The following is a 22,424-nucleotide window of genomic DNA, read 5'->3' on the forward strand; positions in this document are numbered from 1 at the left end:
TGAACTACATTATACTACTCTCACAGTAAAATGTGTTAGATTCTTAAACTTTCATAACCAATGGCAATAGAGATTTTAACATATGCATTCATTGAAAACATACTTTCCGTACCTTCCAATTTTCAGATAAGAAGAATTGTATATAAGGAAAAAGAAGCTATTTGATGCTGTCTTGCCCTTCTCCAGCAGCTCCTGTGATGCTCAATACAAAATACTACCAATGAAATTTTGGATAATACAAAACTTTAATTAGAGAAAATGAGGAATAAATTAAAATTTGTATAGTGATATAAAACATATAAACATTATGGAAGTGTTTAACAAGCCATTCTGTGGTGTTCTTTGTTGACAAACTTCAGGTGATGTAATATATTTTCAATGTAATATATTTTTGTATTTAAGGTATCCATTGGAATACACAAAATTAATGTTATGGATATAATAACAACTTAAGGATTCAACAGAGAAGTAAAAATATGCTAGAAAAAACATTACAGATAAGAACACTACTCAGCTTCAGAACATGAACACTTATATCCTTATGTCAAAGTATCATTTACTTGGTGTTAAGATATTTCTTCAACAAATAAAGTTCTTTTTGTTTTCTTTTACTTTTATATAAGCATTTGGATTTTTTAGGAGCTCAAAAGATAATCCCTAGTAGACAGGACAAAAAACTATTCATGAGGGATGAAAAGAGAGATTGGAAATGAAACAGAATGAATTCTTCCTATAGAAAATTGTTGCTGAGATGAAAAAGTAATCATTTTGGCAAATGGGGTGCACTTCCCCTCAGACTTGTGTCTCCTAGAATAGGTGAAATAGACTTAGAAGATCCACTACAAATTGAACAAAACTAATCTTTATGGCAAACTCACTTGAAAAATGCTTAATATAAATATGTAACTCTGATGTGATTTTGCATGAGAACCAGGCACTGGTACTTCAAAGACCAAGACTTTAATTTAGCTGACTCCACATGATGTCCTCGGCCAGCATATGCTCCAATGAAATGTAATGAATTTATGAAACACTGACATTAAAATCTGGCCATTACTTTCCATTTACTAACTACCTTTATAAACATAATCACAGCTTTTAGAGCAGAAACTGTTGTCTGAGAATTAGATATGACAAGGACAACTGAAGAGAGTGAACTCTGTTTGTATCTCTTTCTTTCTGGAGAAATTTCTTCACAAATACAGTTTTGTGAGTTCTGGAATCACAAGAACACATCCAGTCTCTTTGTTGTACAAAAATGAAAGAGACAAAAACCCAAAAGATGTACAAGGTACAATTTCTGTTGTCTTCCTGTCTAGCAATGACGACAAAGTGTTGTCCCTTAGCTTAATCTCCAGTCTCAAATTCATGATTCAGCCCAATGCAGAATTTTCCACAGTCTCTTCTTGAAAAACAATTGAATGACAGATGGGAAAAAAAAAATCATAAAACTTTCACAGGTAATAGAAACTGTGACTTTCTTGGAGAATAGTGGGGGAGTAAGAGTCATGGATTCAAGGACTAAAACAGCTGGTGCCTAGGGCTTGAAATCCAGACTAAGCAATTAACTATAGGGTTTCAGGACAGCTGACCCCAACTGAAGAAATTCCATACCATATGACACCATGCTCAGCATATAAACTAAGGGGAAAACTGGCTGGGGGCTGCATCTTGTGAACTGGCTGGGCATCAGTCAGTGGGTGGTGAACATTGCATTGTGCATAATTTGGGGTTTTCTTTTTTTTATTTTTAATTTTTGTTTGCTTGGGTTTTATAGTGGGTGTTTTTGTGCATTTTTTGTGTAGTTTTGTTTTGTTTAATTTTATTATTATTATTATTTATGTATTATTATTATTTCCCCTTCCTTTTCTGTCCTATAAAACTGTCTTTATGTCAAACCACAAATTTGACTTTTTTCCAAATCTCTTTCCCATCCTCCTTGGGAGTGTGGGGAAGGAAGTGAGCCAGCAGCTTTATGGTGCTTAGCTGCTGTCTGGATTAAATCACCACAGACTGTATGATGTTGTAATCACATATCTTTATCACTTGCACAAGAAAAGTTAATTAATCATTTATCTTGTAAAACAGCATATTTCACTGAGCCACTGGTTAACTGGGTATCTACTGAGGGACATCAGTATTATTTCCTGAATCACAAATTTTCAACATATACTTTGTGTTTATACACTCACATAGAAAACATTACATTTGTACAGATTCACACATACATCCCTGTAGAAATCCATACGCACATATTTGGCTATTGTTCTTGACATGGACCAATACTTTAAATAGTATACAGTGAATCTTTTTTTAAAGGTGGAAACTGTATACGGGCAGTATATTACATATATTATTTGGATGTGTGGGAATACAAAGGTGCATTTTGACTTTCATTGGATTCGACCTCATTTTATTTCATTTTCATAACTTCCTGCAGTTTTTTCCCATCTGAAGTTGTAAGCAGCTGAGAGAGTATCTGCATTTCAAGGAAGTGGCAGGATAACTCTACCTATAATTAATGTTTAGTTATAGACAAGTGATCAGGCAGCAATTTTGCAAGGCTGTGTTCTTCATCTCGATAATCAGACAACCAGAGCATAGGATTTGCATATGGTAAAACTGACAAGAAATAACTGCGACACAATTATGCAGATCAGACACCAGAACCAATATAAGCAGAGGGAGCTGCACAGCTGGTGATTGCCAGAATTCCTGTCAGTCAGCTGAGACAAAGTCATTCAGACAGAAAGCACGTTTATAATTGCAGCCTTTTCCACTAGTGAGGTACTCAGCGATAATAAAAAAGTTTGAAAAAATTCAGTGCTCTCACCAACCTGCAGGCATTTCTCAGTTAAGAAGCACAAATGCTATTCTCAGATTATTCCTTCTCTTTGCCAAGGGTGACTAGTATTTGTGTCCTACACATTCATGCTGTATAGCACATTTATTACTGTATTGAGCATAATTTGTAGATTTTGACAAGAAGTGGTGGGGCATGGAGCTGCAGGTGTGTTATCTATGGGAAGAGACCAGGGTTGCACTGGAAACAATGGATTAGGATTGTCACATGAGCATATCTGCATTTATTTCTGGCTACCATAGGTTCAGACGAGTTTTTCAGAGAGCAAAAGCAACTTGAGGATGAAAGCAAGACAAACTAAATTTCACAGTCCTTATAGTACAGTTTTCAGGCCTGAATTTGCTCACTTGTATTTAAATGAGGATTTTACTAATGACTTTGAAGTTACAGTATGTAGCTCATTATGTGCAATAGGAATAATTCCTCTCTTGTATAGTTTAGGTAGAACTGATGTCTGGAACCAGCAAGTGCTCTTTATTAATTGAATATTTCTGAATTACCTGTATACTCAAGGTGAAATCCAGCAGCTGAAACACTGATATCAGACTGAAAATTGAGGTACAGATTATTTGATGTGCTGTTTAGAAGTGGAGGTATGGTCGTTCCTGAAGAGAGAATTAAAAATATTATTGAAATGCACAGAAAGTTAAATAAATGCACATGTATGTGTGTGTGTGTCTCTGTGTGTGTATAAACAGAGTTAAGGAGAGAAAAAAAAAGAAAGGGGAAGAGGGTGGGGGCAGGAGATAGGTCACATAACCAATTCTACAATATTCTGTCATCATGGATGCTATCAAACTCCTGTCCCTATAAAAGTTTGATTACATTTTCAGTGCACCGCAATATCGGAGACATGAATGATAGACAAGCAACGGTTAATATAAATTTATGCTACTTGATTTTATCCACAAAAGGAGAAATATTAACTAGGGTTTTCTTAAGAGTAAATCCTGTAACCAGAATGATTCTAAACGTAACAGTCACATATATCAAGCAGCTCTGAAAATATGTTGCAGGACTGTTAGAAATGTGATTGATTCATTTGTGTCTCAGCACAAGACAATATGATTGCCTCTGATCTCTTAACATACACATGGTTTTAGTATAATGAAAAAAACCAAAAAAACCACAAGAAAAAGTAAGGCAAAAAACCCAGAGCTGTCTTCTTTTTCTAAAATAAGGATAGAGAATGCATCCTTTTGTCATGTACAATATTAGGAGATACCTATTTTTGAGGTCTGTATTTCTGGACCCTGCTACAAGTGCAAGAAAAAGACTGGATTACGAGAGGTCTAGTTTGGAATCCTCTGAGAGTTATTTCATGTCTAACATTTTAAAATATACACGTTTATGGAAGTCTCCTAAGTGATGACTGATTAAAACAGAAATAATATTACCTGTTGCTAATTATGGGAGAAACAAACACACATACCATGCTCAAGCATGCTTACACACATAGAAAGAGACCTATCTTTACGGTAAAGAGTTGAATCTGTGAACCATTTATTGTAAAATCTTCTCAGTCACCTGAATAACTTCCAAGTCTTGGAGCATTGTTGTCAGCACCATCATAAAAGTCTAAGGAATCCCAGTTGTGTTCTGTGGCAAAACTCACCACTTGCACCTACAAAGAAAAATGTGAGGTAAAGAACGTAAACTTCTTCTCCTCTGTATTCAAGCTCAAAGATGACTCTAAATTGTTGCCTCTGTTGCCTTCAGTCCTGAAAAGTTACCTTGCTCTCGTCAAAGAGAATGGAAAATCATCATGAAGTGAATAAAATGGCAACTGTTTTTTATGTGATTGCCAATTCAAACTATAAATCCTGTAACCCAAAGCGACAACCACATGTTACCTCTGTCAAGAGTCACACAACCATGAAAATCAGATGGGTATAGAATATGATTCTCTTGTTTGGAGGACATTGAGGAGAAGACAACACATGGTATTTTCAACTACAGCAGTTTTTTTCTCTCTAGTTTCACCAGCACTAAACTAGTCCCACAGGGATGCATGATGCTTCATCTATTTTGCCATTTTAAATTCTGCCTCCAGGTAAGAGAAAACTGCTGTGTTTGGCTACCTTCATCACCAAGTCATCTCCACAGGAGGAGCTGTCACTAGCATGCTACAAACAAACGGCAGAATAGTCACTCCATTTCTTCCAGAGGTGACAACATTCTTCCACTCATAAGGAGATACAAAGTGGTAAGGAGATAAACTGCAAGAGGGAGGATATATCTGTTCTCATATAGTGAAATCACAAATCACAGCTTACAAAGTAGAGAAATATCAGATTCTTCTTATGGTTTTGTAGGGAAAAGTTTCTGGTGTGAGCTTTTTGTTTGTTTTAACTGTTTATTGAAAAGTTTTAAAAGAGTGACAGAGACATGATGAAACCCCAACCACACTCAGAAAGGGGTGCCTTAGTCATTAAGTTAGAGAATTATGCTTCTTTTGCCTCAATTACTCTCTTTTTTTTTTTTTTTTTTTAATGGCATCATTTCAACAGAAGCAATAAACACCAGTTCCAGTAAAACCAAGTAATGCAGTCATTTTTCTATGTGAAATATATGACTTGGACCTTGTTCTACATAAAATGAGTGTTCAGCTGTCATGGGCTGTTGGCTACCTATTTCTTGGGGGCCTTAAATACCATACCTGTTTCTGTGGGAATTGGTCAGGTACTATAGTCAAAGGATTTCTTTTTCTTAGGTGAAGCAGTGAAGAGGCCCTGACTGTTAGCAAGCTTCAGATACTTGGAGACAGTAAATACATTTTTTTTTATACTCTGGAGCAAAAGAATATCATGAAGATTAAACACCTAAATTGAAATCAAAATTAGTAATTTAATCACCTTATTAATGATCCTGAAAAATGCAGCCTGTGATAAGAGATAAGCACTTCCAAAAAGCAACGGCCTAAGTCAGGATGGATGGCAGTTAATGCCTTGCTTAAATCCTCCGAACTACCTTCCTAGCATAAGAAATGCACAGAACAAAGTATCCTGTCAGCTGTCCTAGTCAACTGTTTAAATCAAGTAGTGTTCCTCAAAACCAATCTCAAAACTGATTTAGACTATTAAATATTATTGAAATCTCTGTGATGAAATTTATTAAAAAGCTTTAATAAACTGTCTATATTTTTTCCGATTTTCATTGTTAAGTCTTTACCTACATAAACGGAGTTCTTTATTTATTCATTTTCTACAGCAGTTATATTTTGAACTAGGATAGACATAGGAAGCTTGTTACCATAATTTCTTGATGTGCGTTTTGCTAGGAATCTGTTCAGATGATGCTTAGAACTCCTAATTTATTAAACTCAGCTGCCTTTCCAAAAAAAAGATTTCTGTCTGTTTCTTTAGTGAACTCTAGAGATATACATGATTAAGCTTAATGGATACTTTCCCACTGTGTGTTCTATGAAATTCTTAATTTACGAAAGTAAACGAGAATTCTCAAACTATTTTAAAGAATAAATGTTGAAACATACTGAAGCATCTTTACATCACAGTGAACTTCCATAAATATAGAGTAAATAGCAGAGTTTCTAGGAAAACATATATAACTTGTCCTTGAAAGCGACTCACTTAATTTTGCTCTGTTAAAGGAGGTATATAAATCTGGGGAGAGCAAAAAAGAATTCCTAGGAAGGCTCTCTATTTCCCTTGGCTTATAAGGAGCTACTGATCTATCGAAATATGTTTGGAAGTTATGGTGATTTTCTTCTAAGTAAAAGGCTAAAAGTGCATTTTTTAAGATTTTTTTAAAATCTTATAGCTTTTAATCATTGCATAAATAAAAAAATGTGCAATAAAGTCCACTTTCAGAATCATTAATGAGATAGAAAAACTACAGACAAATGATCTTTTCAGCTTTTGCATCAGGAAACACAGTTCTAAACATGGTGATAGCAAGCAAATAGCAAGTACACTTACTTGAATCCCAGCTCCCTCTGGTACTGTGATCTTCCACACACAATTCAGATTGTTGTCATAAGGCTCAGGATAACCAGGAGATAAAATGGTCCCTTTGCGCTTTGTTAAAAAACCACCACAGGGCACTGAAAGGAGATGCATAAGGCAAGAAAAGAAGAGTGAAACTTCAGAAGTGAGAAGACTTATTATAAAAGCTTATACTATGGCTGAAAACTTTCTAAATTGATGCTACATTAAAAAATATATGTATGCCTCAGTGTGGGAAGAGATGGGATAGAATTGGGTTTGGGCTGTGGGACGTGCCTGCAGAGGCACATGGCAGCACAAAGGAGCACGTGGCAGCACAGAGAGAAGTTTGTCTCCACTGGACCCTGGGGGGAGGAGGTGTCACACGGCAAACCCCTACAGAGAGGAGCCTGCTGGGAGCTGATGGACGGGTGAACAGAGAGTGATCTCCCCATAGAAGGACATTTAGAAAGGGTGTTGCTGATGTGGTGACATGGGATAGGTCACTCAGTGAGAATTGCCATGTAAGGAAATACTGTGCCTTGGAATAGTGTTTAAAACCAGCTCATTTCTTTGAATAAACAATTCAGATTCCCTGCTGGTCAGGGCTCATGCCTCAATCACCGACACCTCAGGAAAATAAAATTTTGGATCCCAAAACTCTTCTTTTAACTGACCAAAAAGGAATAGAAGAAAATTAGAATTATGTCCGTTTCCTACCTGACAGAATCATGCTGTTATTCCCCTTATGTTTTTGACCTTTACAAAGTTAAATCCATTTCATTGTCTCCTAGTAGTCTTACAAAAATAAAGCATTTTTAAAGGTTTAGATTAAAGTTTGAAAAGTTATGTATTGTATTAGTATAAAAGATAAAAAGTGCCAAAAAAAAAAGGTAACATTCTTTCTTCATATTGTTCCTCTAAATAATTAATAACACCAGTCTTAACTCCTTGACTGTTCTCTGCTCATGTGAGTTATTCCATCACAGTCTGTGGATCTATTGCATCAGTGAAGAATTTTCAAGATCCTTGTAAGACTACATTCATCACATCTGTGTTTACAGATTAATAAAAGTGTTATGCATGAAACAGGACAGATACATTAAGAACCATCAAGTTTCTCTTTTGAATGTTCAACTTGAATGCATCTTGTCTATATCATTAGAGGCTCTAACAGACACAAAGAATATTACAGCTTAATCTGCATAAAGATATTCTGTTGGTATTTTAGAAGTTGAAGAAAAAGATTGATGAGATGGTTTATCAAGTCCATTAGAAGCTAATGTATCACTTCTATGCAACATTGCTAAATTCTGAAGGGATTTCAGGAGCTGCAAATATGAGGATTTAGAAAACAGATAGAACGCAACTTATCTTAATAATAAATATTGTAGCTACGTATTGCATGGCATATAATTGACATAATCTGTTTGGAACTACATGGATAAATTAAAAGCTAGTGTCACTTAAAGTGTTTAAACAATTACTCATAAAAGGATGAACAGACAGAATGGTTGATTCCAGGCTGCTCATTGAGTGTTGCGTTAATTTTTGGGCCCCTCACTACAAGAAAGACATTGAGGTGCTGGAACAAGTCCAGAGAGGGGCAACAAAGCTGGTGAAAGCTCTAGAGAGTACATCATGTGAGGAGTGGCTGAGGGAGGTGGAGCTGTTCAGCCTGGAGAAGAGAAGGCTTGGGGAGACTTATCACTCTACAAGCTGAAAGGAGTTTGTAGCCACGTGGGGGTTGTGGGGGTTGGCCTTTTCTCCCACGCAACAAGCAGACAAGAGGACATTGCCTCAGGCTGTGCCAGGGGAGGATCATACTGGACATCAGTTGAAATTTTTCACTGGAGGTGTGGTTAAGCATTCAAATAGGGTGTCCAGGGAAGTGGTGGAGTCACCATCCCTGTAAGTGTCCAAGAAAAGACTGGATGTGGCACTTAGCACTGTGTTGTAGTTGACATGGTGTGTTTGGTCAAAGGTTGAACTCAATGATCTTGGATGTCTTTTCTGACCTTAATGATTCTATGATTCAATGATTCTATGCCTATTATCTGAATATGTAATATTTAAACATTCACTAGAATGAAGGCAATTTAACATGGTCATGTCTACCACTTCAATTATTACACTGATTTAGTTGAATGCAATTTTCACCTCCTATGTATTTTATCACCTTTATTGACACAGGGATTTTCACACAGAAGGTGGCCTGTAACCCTCCCTCAGTTCAGCTTGTCTAGAGACAGATAAGTTTCTCTTACATAGACTAAATCATGTATTAAACTATCAATAATATATTGTGAATAATGTCCAAAAGAATGACTTCAACACTTTGTCAAGGTGTTATATCTGAAAAAAACAAAGGGAATATATTTCAAGGGGAAAAGTAGTACCATTCTACTGATTAAACTGTAATCTATGAGACTAAATTAGATACTATATACTATATACTTCACCTTCTTACTGATATAGAAATTGTGATTCTATTGCTATGCCTGAAACAGTCTAAATCAACATTATTTGCTTAAAACTTCGTTAATTGTATTTTATCAATATTACCCCATTGATACTTAGCCTTGAGCTCTATCAGGATTTTGGTATTTTGGAGATAATAGTTTAATTTACCAAAAACCAGTCAGACTCTCCCTTGCACCATCAGCTGGTTAGCATGGCAGGTGACAAATCAACCTAATGAAAATATGTTCATTGTTTTTTCATCTACTCATCTAAACCTCTGTTTATGTACTCTGTTGAATTCATTATCATAATGCATTTTTCCTTATCAGGAAAAGTAAAGTGAGGAATTTCATCACAATTACTAGATTTCCAGTTGGTGCAAGTCAGTTTGTAAATGCCAACGGATGCACATTAATTTAAGAATTTAATTTTGAGAATTTAATCTTGTATGACTATGACCAGACAAAGTATATTTTCTGATCTGAAAAGTTACTGCCTTTTTTTGTTGCAAGTAACGAAATATTAATGTAACTAAGTCTTTAATATAATAGTATTTTTCCTAATATCTTGCAATATCTTGTTAGAGATCTGCAATGTAAGATCATCTTAGTCTTGCAAGAAGTAAGGGCACAAACTAATATTTCTGATTCATCACTAAGGGGGGAGAGCCAGGAATTCCCAGTGATGTTAATATAAGAGTAGCTATCACATAATTTATGGCAGCAGAGCATGTTCATGAAACTTGTGAAATGTCACAGCAAGGTTAGAATAGAAATGGAATAGAAAGGTTAGAATAGAAAGAAGAGTAAAACTTAACCTTGACTAAAAGTGAAAGTAAATTAAAGTAAGCAAGAAAAAAGTACTATACCAATGACAAAGAATAAATACATTCAACTAGACAATGGTCTACACTTTAAACAGTAATTATTTCTATTAAAAAGCCTTAGGAACTCACCAACACATGTAGGGAGTGAATCATTCCATTGTGCCAATGCATTTGGTACTGTATCACATCTAATTGCTGTTGACCCATGGAGGATATAGCCTGGATTGCACTCAAAAAGAACCAGTGAACCAACTGCAAATTCATTTCCAATCCTTTTTCCAAATCTTGGTTCGGGCACAGAGCTACACTGTGTTGCACTTGTTCTTGGAACAGCTGTGAACATACAAACAATTGTGGATTCTTAATTTTAGATTTGGTGAGGGAATACAGATATTGAACCACAAATATTTAAAATGTCTGGAAGAAACTTTCAGCTATTTCCCAGTTAAGAACATTTCCATAATCCCCAAATAAACTTTCACAATAGAAATTGGTCACTTCTGATGTTTGAGTTACTATTTAGGAGAGCATAGCACTGATATACTTGCCAAGATTGGAAGAAATGCATGAAATCCACATGAAAACCTTTCTAAAATGACACAAGAAATACTTCCATGAGATACTCAACTAATACAGGGTTTCAAAATAACATTTCATGTCAGATGTTCACATTTACTTATGTGGATTTCTATATGTGTATTCTGACTGTCAGATGAGGATTTATATGTAATGAAAGAACGAATTGCAGCTGCAAGTGTTGGTATATAAAAACTTCTGCATTTGACCCATAAAAAGGCAAATAATGTAAATCCAGAAAAATATCTTAGTAACAGTAAGATCCTTTTAAACTCACAGGTAATAACATTTTCAGATATTCACATTTAAATTGAGAGATAAACCAGTTAGAGCACCCAGATGGATCTAACACTTGTCATTCAGATAATAAACAGAAACAGCAGCTTTGTGTAACTGTCTTCTTAAATTTGGAACCCCTCTTATGCTTCTTAAGTATTTGATCTCCGCTTTAAAATATAGATAAAAGAATAGTTTCATCATTTTACAAAACATGTAGAAATAATGACACTTGTTCTATTGTTAAAAGGCTATTACTTTCCTCTTCATTCTCAGTCTGTTTCTCTCTGATGATTTACAAACTATGATGAACAGAATAAATGTACACATTTTTCTAGGTTGTCTCACCTTGATAAACAAAATGAAATCCTTTAGATGTTATTGGTCCAACTGAGGTAAATCTGACTGTGATCTGGTTCCCCGAGCTCAATGGAAGGGATTCACCTACTCAAACAATGAAAATACAAAGCTATCATAGCCACTTTTTACTAAAGAAAATACCTGTCAACATCTTTGCAGCTAGAAATAATACTCCGCAAACCCTGTTCTGCTTCAAGAAACTTTGCAAGATATCTGCACTTTTAGTATTTTATGTTGACAGTATTATGTCATTCTAGAAAAGAGGGGTTAAAACTCATCTCAGTTACTAGGAATATTTGTTGATTGTTTCCTTTAACAAAAACAAACAACCCCTGCAAAAAAAACAAAACCAACCCACCACCAAAAAAACCAACAAAAACAAACCACACCACAACACACACCCACCCCCCAAAAAAACCCAGAAAGCCAAAACCAAACTGAAAAAAAACCAAACAGCAAAAATTCCAACCCCCCCCACCTCTTTAAATTGAGTCAACATGCAACTAATCTACTTAATTTTACTTTGATACAAATATACCTTGCTTTCCCTTAAAAATATCTACAAGCTATTTCAAACTACTCACTAAAGCCAAAAAGTGTAAGAAGTCCTAAATACTCACAATAATAGATAAATTTCAAAAGAGAGAAACATAAAAAAAATTAGCAATTTTACTTCATTTCTTCATTTTATTCATCAATGCAAAGATTTTGAAGTGTTTAGTTCAAAAAATGGATTTCATATATTTGCCAGAGATTAATTTAAGCAAACATGAAAATCCTTTTTTTCCTCTTTTTTTGGACTACATTATATTTCTAGGTTCATAAGAAAAGTAAATAATGATATACTGACAGTTCTATTAAATGATACCTGAATGAGATCCTGAGAGAGAGGATAACAAAGATGACTGTAGAGTTGGGCCATCATATACTTCAACTACGTCATGGAGTGATGTCTGGAAAAACACAAACTGGCCAAAAACAACTGACCAAATAGAAAGGAAAAGATGGAAGAGGCACCAGCAGCCAAGACAAAAAACAAAACCAAAGCCAAACACAGGGAACAGAATAAGAAAGGGGGGGGTGGGGGGGGGGAAGAGAGAGAACAAAATATACATTAATGTATGGTTTCAAAATAATTAAGTCAGCTGTCCTGGTGCTGAATGTAGGTTGTTTTTAATACCATTACAGCAGTAAAAGGATGAAAATACATCTAAAAGAGACAATGAAGGTACAGAAGCCATACATTTACATATAATCATTAAAAGATTCTAGTAATTAGGGAACAAAACAATTTTTCTGCTCTTGAATATACTTTCAAATTCTGTGCCCTCCCCCACCCAACGTGCATCTAAATTCTCAGTGCAATTTTCTCCTTTATAATTCCAGGCATATTATTATGCACTGTGCTTTATTAATTGATTTTGTTGATAACCTTCTGTAACTTTTACTCACCTTGGAATGTTTCATTTTTTTAAATAATATTAACATTCAATATATCTTTGCCTTTGTGAAATAAATGAGCAACTGATTAAAGGCAACACTTTTCAGAATACATCTATTGAATCACAAAAATTCTTGGTTTTAAAGTCATTCTAGTGGAGCAACTCAATGGAAGATTTATTTTTGCACTTAAGTTCAAAGGTTTGCATAGCCCATTTGAATCACAGGTGTTTTCACTTTTAATACAAGTAATCAATGAAAAGAAAAATAATTTTTTTGGTTAGTTCTGACCCTAGTACCTAGAAAACATCTATATACAATACTACTAGCAGTGGATGGGAAAATGACTTAGGGACTATACATGTATAAAGATGGAAGCAGTAAGGTATTTTTACGTACTGGAACACCTTAAAAGAGAAAGAAGCAGCTCTTATTCATTATTCAGGTTAGACTATTTGAAATAATATTTCAGTGTGTTGCTACTAGGTTATATTTGTCTTCCCAAAATTCTACAATATCTTCATTTGCTAGGTTTAATTATAGAAGATGAAGCTCTCACCTCCAGTTATTTCAGTTAATTACACACCCTTAAAGCTTTAAAAATAGTATATTAAAACTGCATTGTCTTTAAATTGTTGACTTTTTTTTTGACTGATTTTTTCTTAAAAAGGCAGTTTCATGTTCCTTACTCATGATCTTATCATATACCCGTTTCAGTTTTTAAAAGCCTCTCTTTTAAGAAGAAGGAAAAGACTGGACATTATATTTATAAATATATTTCCTTCCTTTTTTGAAGGAAAAGACTGGACATTATATTTATAAAAATTTGAAACAAAAGTGTTTCTGAGACACTTCCAAAGACTTTTGTCCATTTTTTACGAGGAACTATATGTGACATGCTGAGTTATGTCCATAATTTCTTCCTCTATCTCCAGAAAATTCATCATTGATTTTTTATTAGTTCTGCTTATTTTCAAAATAATATTTATCTGGATTCAAGTTTTCTTTTTGGTGTTGCTAAAGACAACTAACAAGCTTTTAATCCAACTAATTGTTTCCGTCAGATTTTTGCTTTTATCAAATTTTTTCATACTCAGCAAATTTCATTTTGCCATTGAGACAAGAAAAGTTCCTTGTGACTTCCACTGCTGTGCCATGTGCTCATTGCCTGGGAAAAGAGATCAGGGGAGACACTGCTATTTCCCATTTTGAATTATGTTTCAAACTATGTACACAAAATTCAGGCAAGAGATACAGCTACCATAACAAGCACACATAATTGTTATCAAGAGTTGTATCCTGGGAAAACTGTAAAAATTGAATTGTTAAGCTATATTGTATTGCAGTGGGTTATTATAAAATATTTACCCAGAAATTTTACCATATAGTGAGTCAAATTCCAAGGTCTTTTTGTATGTTTTTAAAGTATTTCAGTCCTAGTTTCGCCTCTAGCTTTGTCTTGTGAACCCTTCTGTCTAAAAGTATAACACTGAAGAAAGTGAACTAATACGTGACTTAAAATCAGCCATTGTAGAAAGAGAAAGCTCCATATATAATTTTTTATAACTGTTTTTTTTTTCACTATCATTTGTGCATTTCTTAATAAAATACAGACAAAAATACGAGAACATAACCAAAAGGTTTCATCAACTTGAGATAAAATAGATTAAGATGAGGTGGCTGAGACGTCAAAAGAAGTGACAGAGGACTTACTGCCAGAAAGGGGTTAATATGGAAGAGCAGAAAGCTCAAGTAAGGGGTTTTGAGCCCTTTATGATCAATTTACGTGAGTCAAGCTGCTTTCTCAAATTAAGCAGGAATATGCTGTAGCCACTTGGGAAGAAATAATTTTGATCCTGTTCCTTCCTTTATCTGTGCCAGGATACTTTCTTTTTATTAATTAAACTGCAGAATGTTGCAATGTATAGTGACTGATACCTGACCAGCTGACATTATGTTACAAGAGACGAAATTCTGATTATTAGAAAAAGAACAGTTCATTATTCCTGTGTTTTCTGGTGCTCATTGTTGTCTACTCCATTTGGCATGTGTTCATTCTTTTATTTTCTAGTGTTTAAAAAGAATTGTCTTAAAATTAAATAATAACAAACATATTTGAAGCCAATGCAAAAATACCTTTTAAATTAACAAAAGTTGATAAAATGTAATGTGAGTATCCAGTATAGTTTGCCTTTAGGAAACAAATAATTGAAAACTACTATCCAGTTCGAATAAAGATCAAATCACTTCAACTGAAGAATTTGGATGTGATTTTTTTTTTTTCTTTAATGATGGATGGATAAATACTCCCTAAATAATGACTCATTCGTAGTAATTTGCTGTCCCCTGTCAACTATCATGAAATACTGAAAGTCACTTGTCCAAACTTGACATCTAAAATTGGGCCGCAAATTATTTCTGAATTCATATTCATGTTGGCCTTCAATGCTCTGTAGCAGTACTATTTAAAATAAAATATATTTTTCCCTGTGTTTTATGGTTTAACATTTTACTTACATATTTAGTTGTCTTTTATTTTACAAGATCAACAATGCAAGGCTATTCGAAAAAGATTTTCTCTTGAAATTTTGATAGTTACAACTAACTTATGCATTTCCTCAAAAAATTAACAAAATACATTTCTAAAGGGTTTTTTATACATTTCCATTTGTGTGATTTTTTTAATGTCAAAATTCCAAGCACACTGTAATGTTAATACTGCCAATAATTTAAGACAGCGAGGGAATCCATTAATTCAAAATATGCCTTCACAAGCAAGCTCCCTTTTAAACAGGCAAGAGCTAGACAAGCGGACTTTCCATGCCTCTAAATATCTAGATGTTTCTATGGCCTTCATCACTGTAATATCTGGACACTTTCAAAGAGTTTGGAAAGCATCTAACAACAGATGGAATTGGCCAAAAATAGTTTGCTAGTTAAAAATTTCATCAAAGAAATTTTAGTTTCATTTTTATAGTAGGAAATATACATGTATAGAGATTACACCTACCTGTTAAAAAAAAAAAGTACTGGTATAATTAAAATAGTATTAGATTATGAACAGTATTCTCAGTATAATTCCTATCACAAAATTAGAAAATAACTGAGACTGGAAGTCTTCACCAATTATCTAGTACAGTCCTTTTGCAGACAGAATAGCAATTTAGAGCAGTTGCTCTGGCCCATGTGTAATCAGGTTTTGAATATCTATGGGGATGGAGATCCCACAACTTCTTTGATCAACCTGACCCAGCATCCTGCCTAACTTACAGGTTTTATCCCTTGCCTTGATTTGCCTTGCCTTTCTTTCCCTTGGCTGAACAGTCCCGACTCTGCTTTTAATCATCTTGATCATCTCCAATATTTGCAGAAGGTGACCAGGACTATTTTCTCTACCACCTTACCAGGTACAGAGGTGAGACCAACTGACTAATAGTTCCCTCGATCCTTCTCCTTGGTTTTCTTTAGGATAGGAATGTTGTTGTCTTCTTCCAGACCTTGGGAACCTCCCTCAGCTGTCATGACCTTTCAAGGGTAACTGACCTCCCATGCAACCCATCATGTCCCATGGGTTTGCATTGGCCCAGTTTGTCTAAGTGCTCCCTCATGTAGTCCTCCTCCAAGTCATCCTTACTCTAGACTTTTCAGCTGGTCTCAGCATTCTGAGATTGTTCAAGATTGGTTTACTGGTAAAGACTGTAGTTCAGAAGAAATTTACTAATTCATGTTTCTTTGCATCATTTTTCTTCAGAGACTTCACCCCAGATTCAATTCTACATGGGTTTTGACTTTCCTAACCCCATCTTTTCAGTGTGTTTCAAGTTTTAATATTCCTCCTCAAACATCTGACCCTGCTTCAACCTCTTGAATTTTTCTTTTTTTTAGGTTCAAGTTTTATCAGCAGCTCCTTGTTCATCTGTGCGGGTTCTTGGCCACCTTTGTTTGATAGTCTGATCATTAGCATGGACCTTTTTTTTTTGAAGTGGTGATCCCTGAAAATGAAATGTATTTCCTGGATTTCTCATCTCTCCAGGGACAGGTACAATAACAGTCTTCCAAAAGAGATCCCTGAATTGCTCACATTTCTGTCTGTATTGAGTCTGACTGAGATAGAATTCATTTTTTTTTTTAGCAGCCCTCACAGTGTTGTGCTTTGCATCGGTAGCTGGAAGGGTGTTGATAACACACCAGTATTAATAAGGGACTGGGAGTGGCAAGATCCTGGGAGGGGACACAACCAGGACAGCTGACCCAAATTAACCAAAGAAATTCCATACCATCAGATATAAAAGCTAAGGGAGAAAAAAGTATTGGGTTGTGGGGGGCATTTGTTATCCTACAGTGCTTGCCTTCTGGAGCCACTGCTTTGTGTGCTGAGGCCCTGCTTCCTGGGAAATATTCAAACGTAGCTCTCTGATGGGAAGTAGAGATTAACTTTTCCCTTTGCTTATGAGCACACAAATTTGTGCTTGTCTTGTTTTTGCTTTAAACCTGCTCGCTGTTTTCCACTGTACTCTCTCTCCCTTGTTCCACTGGGAAGGGGACTGATAGAGTGGCTTGGTGGGCACCTGATGTCCAGCCAAGATCAACCCACTACACTGACCCAGTAAAACATTAAACCCAACTCAAATTCAAACCTTTACAGATACCATACAATTGCCATTAATGCTAGTACTGATCAAATAGTATTTACCTGGAAAAAATATATTTATTTTATATATTATGCCAGCTATTGGATCTAAAGAAATACTCTTAATAACTTACATGGATAACAATGGAATAAGATCATAATAAATTCTTCACCCTGGGTTTTCCCTTCTTACGGATTTTTTGTGTGCCTAATGATTTATTGAAATAAGAAAGCTTTAGTGTAAAATCAAGTCCACTACTATTGTAATTCACTTGCCTATAAGAAAATACCAGGACTAACATGGTTTAAGCATTGTTATTACAGAAAGTGAAATGTGCAATTCATATAAGCCCTCCTGGTAAGGGTCCAGGTGTTTGTTTAAAGGCTGAATCAGCATTTGTAATGATAGGTCTTAGTAACTGACAAAAGAAAATTAAAATCAGATGTATTACTATAATAGGACCCAAATTACCTTTACAGTTCTTAATACTTATAGTACTTAATACTTATAAGTACTTAATACATATGTGTCTCCAATCAGAATCTATTTCAGTCTGGAAAAAGCATACATGAGCCATATAATGGTCATTATTTTCTACAGGAACATCACTGTATCTCTTGCACGAAATCAGTTTGAAGAACTGAGCAAAATCCCAATAAACAAAAGACCCAGACGAATCAGCTGATTTGTTAAGAATGATAATTTAAAATTGTGCTTGAAAATGGTAGTTTAGATAATTTTCTCTAACATATTTAAAACAGGTTTCTTCTAAGTGTGAATGAAAAACTAAGGTGTTAAGGTTTCTAACAGTTGTGGTATAAAACAGGTCTAATTTTAGAGCTAGAGGTCTTTCTCAGAATTTGAGGTTACTCTGAAGAAGTTAACTTCTTACAGTTTCAAATATAATTTCTGTCATCAGTCTAAATAATACAAAAGAGAGTTTTGTTCACAACATGAACAAACAAAATATGAAGATTTTATTTCACAGTGAAAAAAAACCATAAAAATGTTTCTATGTCTGTTCCACTGATGATATTATCTTTTCACTTATGATTCAGCTTTTATTTTTTTACCTATGAATGCCTATAAGGAAATTACAACACCATATTTAATTGTTTTTTGAGAAAGAAAAAAAAAGAGAAAGAAGTCCACATTTCTGAGAAGCTTCTTTAAAAAACAGAGAAAGAGAAATCTCTCAATAGAGAAAAGTCTCTATGGGGATTAAGGAAAACAAGTACGCACTAAGAAAGAAGAAATGCGAATTTCTCATGCATCTTAACTCCCAAATCTGGAGACCCCATTCACTGTGCTAAGTGGTGGTTCATGGTCAGTCAGCCAAATGATAAACAACAATGGAGAAAATCTATGCTTTATATAAACAGGATTCAGGCATAACTACAGGATGCAGGAAACTACTGTGTGAGGTTTTCTCTCAATGAGAAAGACTCAGCAAGACTTTATGGCTGATCATTTTAGTGTCATTAATCAAATTATCAACTAATAGGAAAAACCCTTGTGCCCTTTCTCATAAGAAAGAGAGGAATTCTTCACAAGATAGACACCTGCATTAAGATTTGACTACACTAGTATGATGACAATCACTGTGATCCAGTTTTCTTTGCAGGAGTTACAGATTTTTTTTTTTTTTTTTTTTTTTTTTTTTTTTAGGAAGAGGAGGGGAGGAAAGAGCGGGGTTCTTTTTGGTTTTTTTTGGTGTTTTTTTTTTTTTTTTAAGAAACGGGACATTGCTTAAATTTTACACTTTCACAATTTCCTTTGGATGTCACTTTTAAGATACTTCAAATCAGCCATGGAGTAGCCTTGAAAAAAATAAAATGCATAAATGAATAGCATAATATCTAGAAATATTTTGAAGTTAAGGTCCCTCAATTATTTATATAAAGTAGCTCAGCATTCATTGACTGCAAGTCAAGAGTTTTGTATAACATAATTTAAAAATGGAAATTATATTTAATAAACTCAGAGATGATCTGGTACAAAGGCTTATTATGCCCCTTTGCTGTCTTAATCTATGACAAGAGCAGAAAAATTACTTTTACTATACTGTTAAAAAAGTTAAAGGCTACCTACTGTTGCAACTTATATCTGCCCCTCCTACTGGAACATAGCCTTTCTCTTTAAATGACTCCTTTCATTTAAGTATTTGGCTTCACAATAAACAGCAGATAAGAAAAAATGTATGAAGTTTTCCTTTGTATTTAGGATGAACCAGCAATACACTGTGATGCATTGAACTAGAAATACAAATTACAGACTGACTCACTATTTTAAAATTATGTTATACTCATGTAGACACCAAATAAACAGATATTAGCCCCCTTCTGCTGAGAAAAATGTCCAGTAAAATGGCAGGATAATTTGAGTGAATGTTGGGCTTTTTGAAGAGAAGTTGTTCAATAATCTGTGAGAAGGTTGTTGAAGGGAAAGATTGAGAGATGACACCCTAAAGAGATGACCTTACAGAATTCATGGATAGAAATATTGCTCTCAGTAATGGAACCTAAATTAATTTTGACCAGCTCACATGAAAGAATTAGAAGATCTGATCTTTTACTGTTCAGTGTAATACTTCAGTTTGACATAACACTATGTCTGAATTAGCACTGCTACTATCACTTCTAAATGAAAATAGTAGCAGAGGTGTCATTTTTAAAAAATGTTTCTCCTCTTACATTTCCAAACATTTGGTTGTCTGCCAGTTACTTTTAATACATTCAGTCTACTCTGTGTCTGTAACTAATCTTTAATGATACCAGTTAAATTTCTCTGTAATGGTTGACACTTCCTAGCATGTGCTGTAACAGGAAAACTATTAATTGTTTGTGAATACAAAGTAGAGTCCCTGCTAAATAGTATCGTGCTGTGTAAATCTTGATTCATTTCAAAGCAAATAACAGAATAAAACAGTTATCCAGTGTTCCTGACCTTGGAAGAAGTAAAAATTAATTCCACCTGTATGAGCCTCTTGGGTGCACGGCAGACTAGATGGCAAAATAAGGCTAGTGAGGAGTTTATGTGTAAACCATTGGAAGGGGTATTCTTACTGGCATGAGTTAAGGACAGAGAGGTGCTGAATGACTGAGAAATTAAACTAAATGGAGCTGATATATTAATGTTACAAAAAATAATCAGATATAAAAGAGAATAATTATATAACTGAAAAGTTGCTAAAGCTGTCAATAGGAAAAAGGAACCCACACACACATAGATATATGTATAACACACATAAATATATATCTATATACATTTTCTATAGCTACTGAATGATAGATTAGCTTCACACAAGTTTCCCAATGTATAAAAGTATGACTGTACAAGACAGACCTACAAAAGTCCTCAAATGTAACAGATTCTATTTCAAGATCATCAGATGTATAGCACAAATTTACTGTTATTAGAAAATTAATATGAGAGATCAAAATAAAAGTCATGCAGGTTTTCCAAACCACACACAGATGTGCCAGTAAACTGTACTTGAATAGGGTGAACTAATTTGAATTTATTCTAGTTTATCTCAATGTATGTGACTTACACTACTGTCTAGTCCTTAATCTCTTAGTCTGTGGAAAAAGCCTTTACTGAATTATCTGCTTTTCATCGAGTGTTATTGGTGTTCCTTTGGCAGTCTCAACTGGAGATGTCAAATGGAATCCTACATTTCCTGGCATGACATCCAGACGATTAGGGAGGAAAAGGCAGAATAAACAATTCTCTCTGCAAACAAGGAAGAGGTAAGGAAGGACAGAAAGGAGTTCTGGCTCTTAAAGCTCTCATGTGCCGTTTTCCTCCCACAGATGAAGATAAAGAAAATAGCTGTTCCACTCTATGATCTCAAAAAACCAGAGCACACATATAGACTGAGCTGCAAGCCATCCTCTGCTGTTCTTCCTTTGTTTTAATTCCATAAAGGAAGTGTTGAATGGAAACACAACGATTTGTCCTCTCTCCTGTTACTGTATTCCTGCATTCTCAGATTAGGAGAGGAAGAGGGAGATGGGATCTGCTGTATTTCATGTTTGAGAAAAGGAAATGTTTATCTGAATGTATGAAAAGACAGTAAGAATATGTTTGGGGACAGAAGATGGGGCAGTTATTAACACTAGAAGCACAGCGTGAGGAAGTGATGTGAAACTGCACAGAAAAAAGCTTATATGCATATTTCTCCACAAAAGGGCATAATTCCCCATAAATGTGAGATTTAGGACTTTTCCTGGAAGTGGAAGATGACTGAACTCTCCTAATTAACACATTTCCTACTTTCTTCTAAAATCAGCAGAGTTCATTACACTACATAAAGTATTATTCTCCTCTGGCTTCAAACATCTGCCTCCCTTTCTTCTTCTCCCTTTCTGCTGCTCACATCCCTCTCTCCTGGCCTGAATCATCATGCATACATGTAAAGGTCTTTCAGGATCTGCAACAACACAACAGTAGAGTGAAAACAGTTAAAACAGTATTTTTTATTTACTGCTAGTTATATCATGTTATTTTATGTTATATTATTAATTACAGAATATATTATTTGCAATAATTTAAGAGTTAGGAGCATGTGCATCTGCTATTACAGAACCTTGAAGAACGCATCAAACCAAACTTTCTTTTCTCTATATTGACTTGTTTTGATTTTACCCAACTAAAACTCAAACATCTATTATTACAATTTGTTTCAACAGGTAACATAGGTTTATTTATCCCTATGGACAAAAAAACCAATGTATCTTAGAATTTTAACTCCTTTAATGCTCTTCAGATTTATTATTTGATATCTGAGATGTTGAATTTATCTCATTTTGCCTAACCGACCTAAAAAGGAGATAGTTTTTTGCGCCTTATTATTCAACATTTTTGCTGAGTGGAAGGAAATACAGCATCACATTTAAAAAGAAAGAAGCCCACTGTTCCTGTGTGTTCTGGTTTTGGCCAGGACAGGGTTACATTTTGCAGCAGCCAGGAGGGGGCAGGGCCAGGACAGGAGGTTGTTACTTTATCACCTCACTGTCATTGCTGGGGGCCTGGGGAAGGAA

At 34.8% G+C, this 22,424-nt stretch overlaps 1 protein-coding gene across 3 annotated transcripts in view; it reads right to left on the reverse strand.

The window, feature by feature from the left end:
* CSMD3 (CUB and Sushi multiple domains 3) overlaps positions 1 to 22,424 on the reverse strand; it is a 613,476-nt gene that overhangs the window by 103,687 nt on the left and 487,365 nt on the right. For 2 of the 3 annotated variants that reach the window (XM_069006041.1, XM_069006040.1), the window contains 6 exons: positions 12,177 to 12,290; positions 11,297 to 11,392; positions 10,226 to 10,429; positions 6,802 to 6,926; positions 4,391 to 4,487; positions 3,364 to 3,468 (listed from right to left, as the gene is read on the reverse strand). In XM_069006041.1, the coding sequence (XP_068862142.1) occupies positions 3,364 to 3,468; positions 4,391 to 4,487; positions 6,802 to 6,926; positions 10,226 to 10,429; positions 11,297 to 11,392; positions 12,177 to 12,290 (741 nt within the window). The remainder of the gene's footprint in view (positions 1 to 3,363; positions 3,469 to 4,390; positions 4,488 to 6,801; positions 6,927 to 10,225; positions 10,430 to 11,296; positions 11,393 to 12,176; positions 12,291 to 22,424) is intronic. The other variant, XM_069006042.1, reaches the window with a different exon arrangement.

This window comes from Aphelocoma coerulescens, chromosome 2 (assembly GCF_041296385.1).
Source record: "Aphelocoma coerulescens isolate FSJ_1873_10779 chromosome 2, UR_Acoe_1.0, whole genome shotgun sequence".
NCBI lineage: Eukaryota > Metazoa > Chordata > Aves > Passeriformes > Corvidae > Aphelocoma > Aphelocoma coerulescens.